Below are 17,813 nucleotides of genomic sequence, written 5' to 3' on the forward strand. Positions count from 1 at the left end.
CATCAGTGTCAAATTCAACGCCTGAACTGTCACCCAAAATACACGCTGACATGGACACTTCTCTCCCTATTAAATAACCAAGGACTTTGGCCTCAGAGAGGATCAAATATCAGGGCTGTAGTGCCAGGCCCAGGGTGGAGCCCACTTACATATGGGTGTCCTCATTACCAAGCGATGGGACCTTGAAGGCCAAGTACCATCACTGCTTCTGGCTACTGCCAGCCTTATGGACTCTCCCTCCAGGGAATCAGCTCTGGAGCCTCCATTCCTAGGATGCGGTAGAAGAGGGGAGGAAGATCCCAAAGTGCCTGTAAAGGTGGGGAGGCTCCTGGAGAAGTGCGGAGAGGCAGGAAACATGACCTTATGGGATGGAGGCCTCGGGTGTGGAGGGGAGGAACCCGAGAGGAGAGGGTGGGGGAGGGTCACTGAGGGGAGGAGAGCACAGGGAGGCGGGGTCTGTGTGGGGAGGGACACAGGGGCTTCCGGCCTGGGCGCTGGGAGAGGCTCTGTTTTCCACCCGGATGATAAACACACGGGTGTCAGCTCTGTATTTTGCTGGTAAGCTAAACTTATGTTTTCGGTATTTTAGTGAAATTGCATGTATCAGTTCAGTTCAATTCAGTTCAGTCGCTTAGCCGTGTCCAACTGTTTGCAACCCCATGGACTGCAGCAAGCCTGGCCTCCCAGTCCATCACCCCCTCCCAGAGTTTACTTAAACTCTTATCCATTGAGTCGGTGATGCCATCCAACCATCTCATCCTCTGTTGTCCCCTTCTCCTCCCGCCTTAAATCTTTCCCAGCCTCAGGGTCTTTTCAGATGAGTCAATCTTTGCATCAGGTGGCCAAAGTATTGGAGTTTCAGCTTCAACATCAGTCCTTCCAGTGAATATTCAGGACTGATTTCCTTTAGGATTGACTGGTTGAATCTCCTTGCTATCCAAGGGACTCTCCAGAGTCTTCTCCAACACCACAGTTCAAAAACATCAATTCTTCAGCACTTAGCTTTCTTTATAGTCCAACTCTCACATCCTTACAAGTATGGTGTGACTCAAGTACAGGTGGAAGAAGGGAAAAGAGAAAAGGAGAGAATGCAGGAGATTAAAGGAATTCCTCTCTTCCAGATAAATACCCCCACCTCAGTCCCACTCCACACACCCCCAAACACGATGCTGGGGGAGGCGATGGGTCAGGGAGACTCAAGGAAGGGAGAGCCCATCCTCAGCTCACAGTCAGGGGTACTGGGACATTGTCCATTTATTTGCTAAAACAGCAGGACCACTGTGTCAGAAAGACTGGCCCAAGAGCTGGGGAAAAAGACCTGCCCAGCTGGCGGCTATGAAGGTGGTTCCTGGAGATCAAAGGACAGGACCTGGAGGGGAGCCTGGAGGCCACAAGGGTGACAGGGAGACCAGGCATGAGTCTGCGCCAGGGGTCCCCCTAACATTTTCCAGACACGGGAAAATGACCTTCTGCCTCCCTAGACCTACACTCAAGGACACCAAGAAGGGTACCCGTCCTCTCCAGGCAGCACACACCTGCCACACTTTGAAGCCTCGAAGAATACTCTTCTGTTTTGAGTCCTAAGAGCCCAGGACCCCAGCCTCCTGCCTCTTCATCTCCTTCGTGGTCCTAACTCACTTCCCACACAAGGACAACACAGATTATCAGGGGTCCAGGGAAGTCATGGACTGGCACTGCCCCTCATCAGGGTGAGAGGTTTAGGTCACCATAGCATAGACCCCAGTTTTCTTCATGTCCCCAGCAGGGGGCGCCGCTCCTGACACACAGTAGGTTCTCCATCGGTTCCCTCCCTCCTGGAAGCTGTTTCCCAACAACTATTTATAGACTATCTTGCATTTACAGGTCCTTCCACCCCGCTGTGAATCCCTTGGTGTGTCACTCACTAGGACCCAGTACACAGCCTGACATATAGTAACCACATAACAAATGATTAACAAATCAGTGTGGGGTTTTCTTCAACTGACTCATATATGCATGAAGTCTAAAAAGTTCATATGACATAAAGAGTTACAGTGAAAAGTAAATTTCCTCCTCCATCCCATCCAAAATCTTTCCACATTCCCTCCCTGGACAAGGTAAATGTTACAGTTTAGACAGTGTTCTAGAGAGAGAGTCCATTTTATTGGGTGGTATTTCCCATACATTCTATCTACAACTTTGTTATCAATTAGTAATATATTCTGAGACTATATTCTATTTTTAAAATACAAATCTAATTCAGTTTAAGATATTTTTGATAATGATTCTCCACTGCTGATTTTTAATATTTAAATATAGGAAAAAATCCTTCATCTCCCATAATAATAGAGTTTTTTTCCTAGACAAAGTCACCCAGATTTACAATATACTCATTCTCCAATCTCTCTGAGGCTGCTTGTCCTCATGGTTAATTTCTGGCTTATACGATGGAGCAGATGTAAATTTTTGAATTTTGATCTTCAAGGGAAGAAACTTTTCCTCCTTCCCTGCTTTCCCTGGTTGCTCCCAAACCATGAACGTGGTCTTAGGTTCCATGGTGGTTCAGGCATCAGTGCTTCATTTAACGTGAGCACTTGTGGCAAAGGGGCTTGAAGTGAAGCTATGAGTCATGCTGTGTGGGGCCACCCAAGACAGATGGGTCACTGTGGAGAGTTCTGACAGAACGTGATCCACTGGAGGAGGGAACGGCAAACCACCCCCAGGATACTTGCCATGAGAACCTCATGAACTGTATTAAAAGACAAAAAGGTAGGACAACAAAAGATGAGTCCCCCAGGTTGGAAGGTGTCCAATATACTACAGGGGAAGAGCGGAAAACTACTAACAGCCCCAGAAAGAATGAAGCGGCTGGGCCAAAGCAAAAATATGCTCAGTTGTGGATGTGTCAGGGGATGAAAATAAAATCTGATGCTGCAAAGAACAGTATTGCATGGGAACCTGGAATATCAGGTTTATGAATCAAGGTATATTGGACACGGTCAAGCAGGAGATGGTAAGAATAAACATAAACATCTTAAGAAGCAGTGAACTTAGATGGATGGGAATGGGCAAATTTAAATCAAATGACCGTTATATCTACTACTGTGGGCAAGAATCCCATAGAAGTAATGGAGTAATTCTCATTATCAACAAAGGAGTCTGAAATGTAGTAATTGGGAGCAACCTAAAAATGACCCAATGATCTCGGTTTGTTTCCAAGGCAAGCCATTCAACATCATGGTAATCCAAGTGTATGCCCCTACTGTTGATGCTGAAGAAGCTGGTGTTGTTCAGTTCTATAAAGACTTAGAAGACCTCCTAGAACTAACACCAAAAGAAAAAAAAATGTATTCATCATTGGGGATTGGAATGCAAAAGTAGGAAGTCAAGGGTCACCTGGAGTAACAGGCAGGTTTGGCCTTGGAGTACAAAGTGAACCAGGGCAAAGGCTAACTGAATTCTACCAAGAGAATGCACTGATCATAGCAAAGACCTTTCTTTTCAACAACACAAGAGACGACTTTACACGTGGACATCACCAAATGGTCAGTACTGAAATCAAATTGATTATGTTCTTTGTAGTTGAAGATGGAGAAGCTGTATACAGTCAGCAAAAACAAGACCTGGAGCTAACTGTGGCTCAGGTAATCAGCTTCTTATAGCAAAATTCAGGCTTAAGCCAAAGTAAGTGGGAAAACCACTAGGCCAGTCCGATAATTGTGGTTCAGATAATCAGCTTCTTATAGCAAAATTCAGGCGCAAGTCAAAGAAAGTGGGAAAACCACTAGGCCAGTCCGATATGACTTAAATCAAATCCCCTACAAATATGCAGTGGAGATGATGAATAGATTCAAGGGAATAGATCTAGTAAACAGTGAGCCTGAAGAACTAGGGACAGAGGTCTGTAATACTGTACAGGAGCAGTGAACAAAACCATCCCAAGGGAAAAAAAAAAAAGCAAGAAGGCAAATGGTTATCTGAGGATTCTTTACAAATAGTTGAAGAAAGAAGTGAAAAGCAAGGGAAAAAGGGAAAGTTGCACCCAACTAAATGCAGAGTTCCGAAGAATAACAAGGAGAGACAAGAAGGCCTTCTTCAATGAACAATGCTTAAAAATAGAGGAAAACAACAGAAGGGGAAAGACTAGAGATCTCTTCAGAAGAATCGGAAATATCAAGGGAACATTTTCCCCAAAGGTGGGCACAATAAGAGAGAAATGGCTGAGACCTAGTGTAAGCAGAAGAGATAAAAAAAGAGATGGAAAGAATACATGGAAGAACTGTAAGAAAAAGAGCTGGATATCCATGATGATGTGGTCAGACACCCAGAGCCAGACATTCTGGAGTGTGAAGTCAAGCAGGCCTTACGAAGCACTGCTTTCAATAAAGCTAGTGGATGCAATGGAATTCCAGTAGAGCTATTCATAACCCTAAAAGATGATGCTCTCAAAGTGTTGCAGTCAATATATCAGCAAATCTGGAAGACCCAGCTGTGGCCACAGGACTGGGAGAGGTCAATTGTCATCCCAGTTCCCAAGAAGGGGAGTACTAAAGAATGTTCAAACCATCAGACAGTTGCACTCATCTCCCATGCAGATGCTCAGGCTGGATTTAGAAAAGGCAGAGGAACCAGAGGTCAAAGTACCAACATCCATTGGACCATAGAAAGAGCAAGAGAATTTCACATAAACATGTACTTCTGCTTCATTGACAACACTAAAGCCTTTGACTGTGTGGACCACAACAAACTGTGGAAAATTCTCAAAGAGATGGGAATACCAGACCACCTTACTTGCCTCCTGCAAAACCTGTATGCAATCCAAAAAGCAATATTAGAACTGGACATGGAACATCAGACTGATTCCAAATCAAGAAAGGAGTCCATCATGGCTGTATATTGTCATCCTGCTTATTTAACTTATATGCAGAGTATATCATGTGAAATTCCAGGCTGGATGAAGCACAAGCTGGAATCAAGATTGCAGGGAGAAATATCAATAACCTCAGATATGCAGATGACACCACCCTTATGGCAGAACGTGAAGAGAAACTAAAGAACCTCGTGATGAAGGTGAAAGAAGACTTAAAAAGCTGATTTAAAACTCAACATTCAAAAAACTAAATCATGGCATGTGGTCCCATCACTTCATGACAAATAGATGGGGAAACAATAGACACAGTGACAGACTTTATTTTCTTGGGCTCCAAAATCACTGCAGATGGTGACTGCAGCCATGAAATTAAAAGATGCCTACTCCTTTGAGGAAAAGTTATGACCAACCTAGAGAGCATATTAAAAAGCAGAGACATTACTTTGCCAACAAAGGTCCATCTAGTCAAAGCTATGGTTTATCCAGTTATCATATAGGGATGTGAAAGTTGGACCATGAAGAATGCTGAGTGTCAAAGAATTGATGCTTTCGAACTGTGGTGTTGGAGAAGACTCTTGAGAGTCTCTTGGACTGTAAGGAGATCAAACCAGTCAATCCTAAAGGAAATCAATCCTGATTATTCACTGGAAGGACTGATGCTGAAGCTGAAGCTCCAATACTTTGGCCACCTGATGCAAAGAGCCGACTCATTAGAAAAGACCCCAATTCTGGGTAACATTGAAGTCAGGAGGAGAAGGGGACGACAGAGGATGAGATGGTTGGATGGCATCACTGACTCAATGGATATGAGTTTGCCCAAGCTCCGGGAGATGGTGAAGGACAGGCAAGCCTATTGTGCTGCAATCCACGGGGTCGAAAAGAGTCAGACAACTCACAAAGAGTCGGACTGAACAACTGAACAACAACTCACGCTAGTAAGGTCATGTTTAAAATCTTGCATGCCTAAGCCTCAGAATAATGCGAACCAAGAAGTTCCAGATGTCCAAGCTGGGTTTAGAAAAGGCAGAGGAACCAGACATCAAATCGTCAACATTCACTGGATCACAGAGAAAACAAGGGAATTTCAGAAAAACATCTACCTCTGTTTCATCGACTACACTAAAGCCTTTGACTGTGGATCATAACAAACTGTGGTAAGCTCTGTGGTAACCTTGTCATACTTTCTCAATCTTGAGTCACTCTGTTCTTCTATACAGCGTTCTAATTCTTGCTTCTTGACCCGCATACAGGTTTCTCAGGAGACAGATAAGGTGGTCTGGTACTCCCATCTTTTTAAGAGCTTTCCACAGAAAGATTTCCTCTTCTCGGGCTCAAAAATCACTGCAGAGAATGACTGCATCCATAAAATCAGAATACAATTGCTTCTTGTCAGGAAAGCTGTGACAATCTTAGACAGTGTGTTGAAAAGTAGAGACATCACTCTGCCAACAAAGGTCTGTATAGTCAAGGCTATGGTCTTGACTTCTCCCTCTGAAATATTGCCTCCGTTTATGTTTTGGCCTAAACATTGATTCTCTTGGTATTCTGCTTATGGAAACTTTTTACACTTAATCTATTATTTTTATTTGCTTTCACTGGACAAGTAAGCCTTAAAACCGGCCAACCATGTTACTAAAAGTGGAATCTCCAAGGCCTATTTTTTTTCAATCCTGCTATTTTTCTGGCACCAGGGTAGCTGTCAGAATACAAGTCCACCTAAACCAGTGATACTTTATCTCTTCTGTGAGCCAGTGCTGGTTTGTGACATGCTTGTCATCAGTTCACAATAAGAAAAATATAGACATTGACAGTGAGCATAAGCAAGTAAACGACCTTGACCCAGACTGGTAATTGCCAAGAAAAAGATGAGCATTTTTATCATGTCATTGGATCTGCTAAGACTGTTGGATTATTAGACCTCATGGACTAGAGACTATAGCTTGGTGTCTAAACTAGTACTTAAAAGACTTTTGTGTGGGTTGCATGTAAATCAATCAATTTTATAGATACTTTCCCCATAAAAATGTACATACAAAGAAATACAAAAGTTCAGTTCAGTCGCTGAGTCATATCCAACTCTTTGCAACCCATGGACTGCAGCACAGCAGGCATCCCTGTCCAACACCAACTCCCAGAGCTTGCTCAAACTCATATCCATCGAGTCGGTGATGCCATGCAACCTTCTAATCCTCTGTCATCCCCTTCTCCTCCTGCCTTCGATCTTGCCCAGCATCAGAATCTTTTCCAGTGAGTCAGTTCTTCACATCAGGTGGCCAGAGTATTGGAGCTTCAGCTGCATAATCAGTCCTTCCAATGAATATTCAGGACTGATTTCCTTTAGGATGAACTGGTTTGATCTCCTTGCAGTCCAAGGGACTCTCAAGAGTCTTCTCCAACACCACTGTTCAAGAGCATCAATTCTCTGGTGCTCAGCCTTCTTTATGGTCCAACTCTCACATCACTATATGACTACTAGAAAAACCATAGCTTTGACTAGATGAACCTTTGTTGGCAAGGCAGTCTCTGGTTTTGAATACGCTGTCTAGGTTGGCCATAGCTTTTCTTCCAGGCAGCAAGCATCTTTCAATTTCATGGCTGCAGTCACCATCTGCAGTGATTTTGAAGCCCAAAAAATAAAGTCTGCCACTGTTTCCATTGTTTTCTCATTTATTTCCCATGAAATGATGGAATGGGATGCCATGATCTTAGTTTTCTGGATGTTGAGCTTTAAGCCAAACTTTTCACTCTCCTCTTTCACTTTCATCAAGAAGCTCCTCAGTTCCTCTTTGCTTTCTGCCATAAGGGTGGTGTCATCTGCATATTTGTGGTTATTGATATTTCTTCCTGCAATCTTGATTCCAGCTTGTGCTTCATCCAGCCCAGCATCTTGCATGACGTACTCTGCATATAGGGCTTCCCTGATAGCTCAGTTAGTAAAGAATCCATCTGCAATGCAGGAGACCCCAGTTTGATTCCTGGGTCGGGAAGATCCACTGGAGAAGGGATAGGCTACCTACTCCAGTATTCTTGGGCTTCCCTTTTGGCTCAGCTGGTAAAGAATCTGCCTGTAATGCAGGAGACCTGGGTCCAATTCCTGGGTTGGCAGATTCCCCTGGAGAAGGGAAAGGCTACCCACTCCAGTATTCTGGCCTAGAGAATTCCATGGACAGTCCATGGGGTCGCAGAGAGTCAGACATGACTGAGCCACTTTCACTTTCACTATTCACTCTGCATATACGTTAAAAGAGTAGGGTGACAATATATAGCCTTGACATACTCTTTTCCCAATTTGGAACCAGTCTGTTGTTCCATGTCCGGTTCTGATTGTTGCCTCTTGACCTGCATATGGGTTTCTCAGGAGGCAGGTAAGGTGTTCTGGTATTCCCATCTCTTGAGGAATTTTCCACAGTTCATTGTGATCCACACAGTCAAAGGCTTTGGTGTAGTCGATAAAGCTGAAGTAGATGTTTTTCTGGAACTCTGTTGCTTTTTCTATGATCTAACAGATGTTGGCACTTTGATCTCTGGTTCGTCTGCCTTTTCTAAATCCAGCTTGTACATCTGGAAGTTCTAGGTTCTCATACTGTTGAAGCCTAGCTTGGAGAATTTTGAGCATTACTTTGCTAGCATGTGAGATGGGTGCTATTGTGCAGTAGTTTGAACGTTCTTTGGCATTGCCTTTCTTTGGCATTGCCTAACTTATAAAGGTTAACATGCAGTAACATGTCAGTATATAAGCCTGGAAAGAGACAACGGCAGCTGGAGGACGTTTTGAGCAATCATTTCATCACTCAGAAGTGCACTCCGCTTATCTGAGAGTATAAACTAGAGTGGACAGGAACTGGCCCTCATAAGGGAACGTCACAGAAGAAGTTGAAAGACATCAGTGAGTCATTCATCCAACATGACTGGTTACAATGTAGCAGACCAAGTTCTGATCTAGTTCACTGCTCAAAAAATTGAAATTTGTCATTCTTTTCCACTCCCTCACTCTCCTTCTCCAACCCCAGAATCTGTACCCTCTTCCCAAATGAGGGGAATTTCACACTTGATGATATTGGTAGAAGGCAGACACCTTCCTCCATTAGACAGAAAACCTTGCTTCCTCAATATTCCTGCAGGTAGAAAGAGGCTGAGGCCCCACCAGGCAGGTGACCACATGCTGGACTCTTACTTAGGACATGGCGCCACAGAGAGACGGGAACCGCACCGGATGCTTTAGGCACACATGGCACGCGTGGCAGAGGCGGCCGTGTGTCGTCCAGGCGTCAGAGCAGCAGAGAGCAGGTCTAGTCACGGGGTCCGTTGTCCAGCATCAGGGCTGACGGTGCTGTGAAGAGTGGTGTCTGTGCTCACCTGAGGGGAAGGGGTTCCTGTGCGGGACCCGACCCGGGTGGGGTGAGGATTCTGTTCCCGGCTGTGCCTCAGGGCTGGTCAACGGTTTTCCCTGAAATAAACCCTAAACCACAAGTGTGCCTCTCTCTGTTCCATTTAGAACAATTTGAAATATTTTTTCCCCCACCCGGAATTACCTAAGAATACCATGTAGCAGAATCTCAGAGAGCAAGGATTCAAAGACTTTTCCTTCTGCTTTATTATGATTGATATACAATATTGAGTCAGTTTATGGTGTACAATTGTTGATTTGACACACTTCTGTACTGCAAAATAATCACCACCATAGCTTTGTCTGACAACTGAATCATGTCACTCATTACCTCTTCTGCATGTGTGGAGAAAATTTAGATCTACTCCCTTAGCAACTCAGAGACTCTTTATGGTGAGATGATAATCACTTCCTAAATTTTCAGGCTGGCGATAGCACACGGCAGAAACTACATGTAACTCGTACCAAATGTTTTATTACTTTCCTCTCAGGAAATAAACATTTAAATGTGTGTTTAAGACCCCTCCCTGCCTTAATCATTCTCTGATCTTTAACATCAGTGGATCCCAGTCTGCTCAGGACTGCTTGTAGAGATTGTTACAAAATACTCAGGCCTCTCCCCAGATCCACCATCTAGAATGTAGGGTACAGAGTCTGGGAATCTATTATGAACAAGCCATACAGGGGAGGCTGGTGCACAGCCAGGTGGGAATCCAGACCTGTGTTCTTGCTCTGAAATGTGTGATCTGAAGATCAGCACCAACCGTGCTGTAAGTCTATTCCAGACCTTCTGTCTCTAAGGGGAGTGCAGGTGGACATTCCTTCATGTCCTTCAGGACCCCTTTCCACGTGCCATCTAGACCTGGTGTCAGAATGGTGCCATCTGCTCAGGTGTGTGGCCTGATCAGTTCCCATAGCTCGGGGGATTCAGGATTCAGTCCTCGCCCTTCTGCTTCTGGTAGCCAATTCTCCCCTCATCTGTCACCTCATCTGTTCTCAAGGCTTTAAACATCATTTATATGGTGTCACCAATTCCATCTATTTCTCAAGTCATCTCACCTGAACCCTAGACTAGTAAACCTAATTCAGTTGCCACTTTCCTAAACCAAATGCTGATGGTGATGCCTTCTCAAATATGCTCCTTCCAGAGTCCCCTCATTTCCACTGTAGGTGCCCCACATGCTTACTTGCAAATCTCAAATTTTGTGGTACTCCTTCACCCTTTCTCATAACTCAGATTTAATCCACTGGGAAATGCTGTAAAATGCATTTTCAGAATAGATCAAGAATCCACTCACTCTCCATCATCTTCCCTGCTCACACCCCAGGCAAGCACCAGCATCCCCACCCTGCACCCTGCGCTGCTTCCTACAGGCTCCTCTACGCCTCCCTCGCCCTTCACCTCCTGACTCTGCACAGCAGCCTGACTGATGCTTCTAGAGAGCAGTCACACCAGGTCCTCCTCTGTTCACATCATCCTATAACTCCATAGCTTACTGAGATAAAATCAACACCCTTCTATTATGCTGGAGGCACACAGGATCTGGCCGGACATGGGATCTCATCGTAATTCCTTTTCCTTCAGTCACAGCTGCCTCCTGGCTCTCCCTTGAACACCCTTCTGCCCTCGTGCATCTGCACTGGAGTCTCCTCTGCCTGGAGAGAACCTCCCCTAGACGTCCTTGTGGACATTCCTTCATGTTCTTCACATCTTTACTTAAAGGTCACCTTTTCAATGAGGCCCACTGTCCACACTAGTAACACAGCCACCTTCCCTTCCCCACACACTTATACCCCGGGTCACCTTCCTCAGAACACTTACCAACCTGTAAGGGCAACAGTCCCTCACTTACTAGGCTGATAGCACATGCTCTGCCCCTTCTCCCTAGAACACACCTCACATGGCGGACAAGGTTTGTCTGTTGTTAGTTTATTGAGTTCTCCTAAATTAAAAAATAGTGTGTCATGTCTCCATCACACAACAAATATCAGTTCAATGAATGGTCAGTAAAGCACTTCCCTATTCTAGAAACAGTGTCTTTATTAATGTGACCTCAGGCCACATGCTGTCTCTTGGCAGTTACAGCACAACATCCTTTGGCATTGTGCCGAGGTCCAGCCCCGGCAGGACCAGGAGTATCCAAGGGATGAGTGGCGTCGGTGAGGAAGAAGACAGACACACACACACAGACGTTGAGTAGAAGAGGTAGCTTTTTTTTATTTTTAGGATAGCTCAGTTTTTATAGAATGAATGTTACCTCCCCCTTAAGTCACCACACATTACATCAGATATTGGTTTGTGCTTCCGTCAATATTTTTTTCCCCAGGTTTTGCCCCTAAGCATTCATCTAGAATGTTTCCGATTACAGGGTTTATACTTAAATGTCCCGTACATAGTCTTCTTGCCTCAATGGCCTAACATTTTCACTCTAACAAAAACAATGTTCCACAAATCTCAGGCATAGTGTAAATTCTTTGGACAATAAAACAATACATGGGAACGGTCACAATAACATGTTTGACATGTCTGAAAATAGTACCATGAGAAAAACCTGATATTTTTCTTTACCTGAAACCACAAAATCTCAATTTACAACGATTAACTATTAAACAGCAAAAACACCTCTAAAGCAGCAAAACACCTCTATTAATAGTAAGATAATGGCAGTAAAACTGGTTAATATAAATCTTCTATTAAAATTCTATATACCCCATTTTCTAATTTTACAAAAATACCCATAATATCCCATGTTGTTTAAAGAAAGGGAAACAATGAACAAATAGCAGCAAGGAAATAGCAATAGAGAAAACCCTTTCAACCAAGGAGCAAGTAAACTAAAGCAGTATATCTACTTCTAAATCTAAACACCTCTACTCTTTTCTATTCTAGAACATTATAATCTTTTAAGCAAGCAGCCAAACTATACCTGTGGCCTTTTCTTCTATGACTTGATGTTTATGGTTGTGTCCTGAGCCAGAGCAATCTTGAGCATTTCCAAAAAGGCTTGGACTTTTCCAGCAAGGCCTTATTACTATATATTATCATTTCCAAAAATTAATGGAAAGCCCAACAACAGTAAGACAGAAGGAAGAAAGGGATATACCAGGCCCCTGGGACAACCTCGAGGGTAAGAGTTGCCTTGCAGATTCCTTTCTCATCCCGTGACTTTGTCCCCGGGACAACCTCGAGGGGAAGAGCTGCCTTGCAGGTTCCTTTCTCATCCCGGTGGCTCCGGAGGGGACATATTGGGCCCCCGGGGCAGCCCCATGTGAGAAAGAGCTGCCTTGCAGGTTCCTCTCTCGTCCCATGACCTTGTCAAGGACTGGGTGCATCCCGGCGACTCCCGACAGCATTGACCTCAATGCTGCCTATATTTTACTCACAAAGGCTGATCTGCCTTCCCTCCCACACCAATCAGCCTGCACACCACACACAAGGCTCTTTGTCTCTTCAGAAAGGAAGATCCTTCACTTCCAGCTCCTATATTCAACCTGCTGTGATTTTATTAGACACTGCTTTCTAAATCCATGAGTTGAGATGGGAGCCGACAGTAGCCTTAGTAGATGTAAGGGCAGAAGAGGGCAGAAGAGGCAGAAGACTGCAGAGAAGAGAGAAGTCCAGCAAGAATTAAGTCAAGATATGAAACGATTGGGTCCCTCCTCTTTGTAAGTTCCAGGATGTGGTTCCTTTAAAAAGATGGAGAAAAGTTGGAAGGAAGAATCCAGCAAAATCTCTAAGAGGGCAAGAACTGGATGCCTCTAAAATTTCTCTCTTTACACTGCTGAGATCCTGTGTGCATGGATCCCCTGGACTTGTGGGGATAATCACAGGCAAAGTGACCCCTGCTGCTGTTAGAGATGGGGTCACCCAGAGAAGAATGGGACCAGAACTCTACACATGAAATAGAACAGTCATTACACCAACAACAATAATAGCAATAACTAAATAAGCAAAATATAAACACATTCAAAAATGACAGGAGCTAAGTATTGAACCAAGGCCTGATCCTAGGCTAACCACTGAAGAACGCACCCTGCCCATGGTGCTGGAGATACAAGGCCCAGGTGACTTCTGAGTCCATGATCACAAGTCTTTGGTGGGACAAGCATTTACTGAAGGGACAAGGACAATGGAATGGAGAAGAGGACCCAGTCCAGGAGTGACCACGGGCAGTGCATGGGCAGTGCATGCATGCCCTCCAGGCACTGATCAGACTGGGCACAGGCCCTGTCCACACTCAGCTCCTCACAGCCTCCACCTGTCCCTCCTGCAGCTGACTCAGCAGAGCAAACATGTGAATGGTTCTGGAAGGTTCTCGGTGTTTCAATTTATTTCCTCTTTCAAACTTTAGGAATCCTCACCTTTATTATGAAATCCCCCTTCATGGCACCAATTACAAAAAACAAATTCATATATATGGATTTTATCTTCAATAAGGAAATAAGACAACATTACTCAGTGCATACGAAGCTGACAGCAATGGAGATGGCCCAGGCCCGTCTCTGCAGGAACAGGACAGTGGATGAGGGAGGAGAACACAGGTCAGGGTGGGGAGGGGGCCCGATTGAGCGGTGACCGGTCTCCCCACCTCCTCACATTATGCTAATAGGAGCACAGACACATTCAGATGCAGCTGCAGAAAGAGGGATCTGGGGATCTACGTCACAAAGCAGGACCGAGCATCACTCAGTCCCCACAAGGCAGCTGTCTCACACTGTGAGAGAAAAGAATCAGGAACCAGTTCAGGTCAATCATGTAAGCACTCACATTCTCCACAGCCCCCCACATGCTCGCATGTCCCACTCAAAGATCCCTGTCACCCAGTGTGTCCCTTCTGCCCCAATCTCCCTTCCAATCTAGACCCTCCAGGGTCTCACCTTTAGGAACTGTGAGAGACACATCAGAGCTCTGGGCACTGTCACTGCCTGGAGGGGAACAAAACCGGGACGTGGTCAGAACCGACAGGAGAGAAACTAGAGAAGGCACTTTGAGGAGGGTGAGTCCCCCATGGCCTCCTGTCTGCACCCTCACAAGGGTCTCAGGAATCACCCCCTCCATACTTACTTGAAGCCTGGGTGTAGATCCGTCCTCTTTCACCTGTGAGAAGAAAATAGCATGTGAGAGGCCAGGGAGAAGGCTGAGTCATGAGATCCTAAAGGTACTTCTTTAGTCCTGAACCCCAGAGAACTTTCTGGAACTGTGGTCAAAACTCATGATAGGATCAGGAACACAGAGAAGGGAGACGTGTAAGGACTGGGCCATCTGCCCTCCTGGAGGTCTGTCCTCAGCAAGGACCTCCCTCTGACCTTCATGTACTGGAAATCTGGTCCCTAACTGGAATTAGGAAGGTGAAAAATTTCTCTTTCATTTTCACACGTGCTTTAGAAAAGAAAAATGTTAACATCAGCTCCAGACTCCACACATGTGTGGAGGGTACTTTCCAGTAACCAGGCAGGTAAACGTCTACCTGGGCTTGAAACCCCCAGTGAGACAAGAAAACTCAGATCCCTCCCTCCCTTCCCTACCTGAGCGCTTCTTCCTCCAGATCACAGCTCCAGCCACCACAGCCACCACGAGAAGACCCAGGCCAACAATGATGCCCATGGTGAGGAAGGAGGTCTGAGGAGGTTCTGTGGAGGAAAGGGAAGGGGTCCTGACCTTGCTGAACTGAGTCCTGAAGGGCTCCTGCTTTGTCTGAGAGGAAGCTTCAGTCACATCTCCCTCCTTACCCCATCTTAGTGTGAGGTGCTCCTGAAGCCCCTTGTGCTGCACATGGCACGTGTATCTCTGCTCCTCTCCAGAAGGCACCACCAGGGCCGCCCACTTCTGGAAGGTTCCATCCCCTGAAGGCCTAGTCTCCACAAGCTCCATGTCCTGGGTCTGGTCCTCCCCATTGTGCTGCCAGGTCAGTGAGATCTCCTCAGGGTAGAAGCCCAGAGCCCAGCACCTCAGGGTGACCTCACGGTCAGAGATGGGGTGATAGGTCACATGTGCCTTTGGAGGGTCTGAGGAAGAATCAGAAAATTCAAAGTTTGTGTTACCTCCACAGGTCACTGAAGCAGCGTCATGTGACCATCCTGAGAAAGGACAGAACAGTGATTTTTTTCCCCCAGCTTTACTGATGCATACTTAACAAAAACTGTACACATTTAAAGTGTACTACATGTTGCTTTGATATATATATATATATATATGTACACTGTGAAGGTAATTAATGTGTTTCTCAACTTGCCTTATGTGCGCCGTCTTTGACAAGGATGATGAGAATGATTAACATCAATTTTAAAGTATACAATACAGGATTATTATTAACTATAGTCACCAGGCTGTACATCAGATTCCCAGACTATTACGAACTTTTTTACCCTCTGAGTTACAGAACATTCAGGACCATGGTTTTGAAAAAATCAGCACAAGAGCTAGATAACAGCCTCAAATCAGAGATCAGGGATGATCTGTATTAGTCCTTGGAAATTTCTAGGATGACAGACTAGGATAGGCGCTCTAAAAATGTTACGGGGAGAATACAGTCTAAAGGTCCTGAGTCTGGTGGAGGCTGAAGTGACTCAGAAAAGCTGGAGTCAGGCCTCCTAAAATGCTCTCCAGTGAGAACAGGCTTTGAGAGAGAAACTCATGGATCACAAAATGGTGGCCAGGGTCAAAGGGCACCGATGATCCGCTATTTCAGGGATGGTTTGTTTCCTGCTTCTTCTTCAAAGACACTGGATTCCTTAATTGTCCTTCAGAGCAGTAGGGCCACTGGGTGACTCTCGTGTACATAATATCAAACCTGGGCAGATTCCTCCCTCTCCTGACAAGAACCTGGGGCGCTGTTCCCACAGGGACCCCACTTTCTTCTGTCGTGGGAAGCCAGCTCCAGCCCGCGGGGAGATCAGGGAGGCCCCGCGCCCCTCGTACCTGCGCGCAGCAGCGTGTCCTTCCCGTTCTGCAGGTGTCTGTGGAGCCACTCCACGCACTCGCTCTCCACGTAGTTCCTGCGGCTCTCCGCAACGTCTGCCGCCTCCCACTTGCGCTTGGTGATCTGAGCCGCCGTGTCCGCCGCGGTCCAGGAGCGCAGGTCCTCGTTCAGGGCGATGTAATCTCTGCCGTCGTAGGCGTCCTGCCTGTACCCGCGGAGGAGACGCCCGTCCGGCCCCACGTCGCAGCCCGACATCCGCTGGAGGGTGTGAGACCCTGACTCGCCCCGACCACACGCGGTGATTAAACCCAAACTGAAAATGAAACCGGGTCAAGCCCCGCCGGCTCCTCCCGGGTCGGGGTGCGGGTGTGTTCCGCAGTGTTGGGGTGACCCTAGGACCCGCAGACTCGGGGCGACCCCGCCGGTCCCTGGGGGTGGGGGTCGTGACCTGGACCCGGGCCCACGTCACTCACCGGCCTCGCTCTGGTTGTAGTAGCCGCGCAGGGTGTTCAGGCCCTCTCGGAAAATCTGTGCTTTGTCTTTGGAGACTCGCGTCTCCTCATCCCAATACTCCGGCCCCTCCTGCTCCACCCACCGCGCCCGCGGCTCCATCCTCGGATCCGGGGCGTCGCTGTCGAACCGCACGAACTGCGTGTCGTCCACGTAGCCGACAGAGATGAAGCGGGGCTCCCCGAGGCCGGGCCGGGACACGGCGGTGTAGAAATACCTCAGGGAGTGGGAGCCTGGGGGCGGGAAGGGGTGAGATTCGACCCGACCCTCCTCCCGGCGCGGATCCCGGGCCCGAGATCATGAGGCCGGGAGGGCGTGGGGGCGTAGGGCCAGTGAGATGGAAGAGGTCGAAAACAGGCCCGATCTTCGAAAGAGGTAGAAAGGAGGGGTCGGGAAGCAAGAAGGGACAGGCCGGGACCCGGGGAGGGGCGGGTCTGGGCAGGGGCGTCGGGGTCGCTCAGTCCCTGGGTTACTGCCCCCAAGACTCCCGGGCGGTCCCCTCGACCCTCCCCGCAGAGGTCGTTCCCTCCCGACCCCGCACTCACCAGCCAGGGTCTCGGTCAGGACCAGGATCCCCGAAAGGAGCAGGAGAAGCGTTCCCGGCCCCAAGACTCGCATCCTCTGGGTCTGGGAAGAAGCAGTCTGGGGGGTCGGTGGAGACTTTATAACCGGGATCCGCGGAGACGCTGATCGGTTTTTCTAGAAACCGGGCACCCAGTGGCAGTGAGAACTGGGGCCGCCTCACGAGTGTCCAGGCAGCAGGGCTAAACACAGGTTGTGAGAGAGAAAGTGAAACTCGGGGAGACAGGGAATCCCCAACAGGGAGCGTCCCACCCCTGAATCCGCCCTTGAGCCTGAGATCCTGAGCGGCTTGCGCTCCAGGGACCTGGGACTTTGCCCCGATCCCTCCCCTCCTGCTAGGAAGGATGTTCAAACTACCGCATAATTGCACTCATCTCACAGGTTAGCAAAGTAATGCTCAAAATTCTCCAAACCAGGCTTCAACAGGAGTTGAACCGTGAAGTTTCAGATGTTCAAGCTGGATTTAGAAAAGCCAGAGGAGCCAGAGATCAAAGTGCCAACATCCCCTGGATCATGGAAAAAGCAAGAGAGGAAACATCTCTGCTTTATGGACTGTGCCAAAGCC

General features: G+C 47.0%; 1 protein-coding gene across 16 annotated transcripts in view; it reads right to left on the reverse strand.

The window, feature by feature from the left end:
• LOC122429686 (BOLA class I histocompatibility antigen, alpha chain BL3-7-like) overlaps positions 1-17,813 on the reverse strand; it is a 199,148-nt gene that overhangs the window by 32,471 nt on the left and 148,864 nt on the right. Inside the window, exons 1-8 of one of the 16 annotated variants that reach the window (XM_043450245.1) lie at positions 17,212-17,385; positions 16,630-16,899; positions 16,156-16,431; positions 14,967-15,242; positions 14,763-14,867; positions 14,302-14,334; positions 14,115-14,162; positions 13,645-13,951 (exon numbers count right to left, since the gene is read on the reverse strand). The exons of 5 other annotated variants lie outside the window; for them this stretch is intronic. In XM_043450245.1, coding sequence (XP_043306180.1) covers positions 13,947-13,951; positions 14,115-14,162; positions 14,302-14,334; positions 14,763-14,867; positions 14,967-15,242; positions 16,156-16,431; positions 16,630-16,899; positions 17,212-17,284 — 1,086 coding nt within the window. In that variant the 5' untranslated portion in view covers positions 17,285-17,385 and the 3' untranslated portion in view covers positions 13,645-13,946. Of the gene's footprint in view, positions 1-13,644; positions 13,952-14,025; positions 14,163-14,301; positions 14,335-14,762; positions 14,868-14,895; positions 15,243-16,155; positions 16,432-16,629; positions 16,900-17,211; positions 17,386-17,813 lie in introns of those variants that run through there. 10 more of the 16 variants (XR_006266104.1, XM_043450234.1, XR_006266102.1 and 7 more) reach the window with 10 other exon arrangements.

This window comes from Cervus canadensis, chromosome 28, assembly GCF_019320065.1.
Source record: "Cervus canadensis isolate Bull #8, Minnesota chromosome 28, ASM1932006v1, whole genome shotgun sequence".
Lineage (NCBI taxonomy): Eukaryota > Metazoa > Chordata > Mammalia > Artiodactyla > Cervidae > Cervus > Cervus canadensis.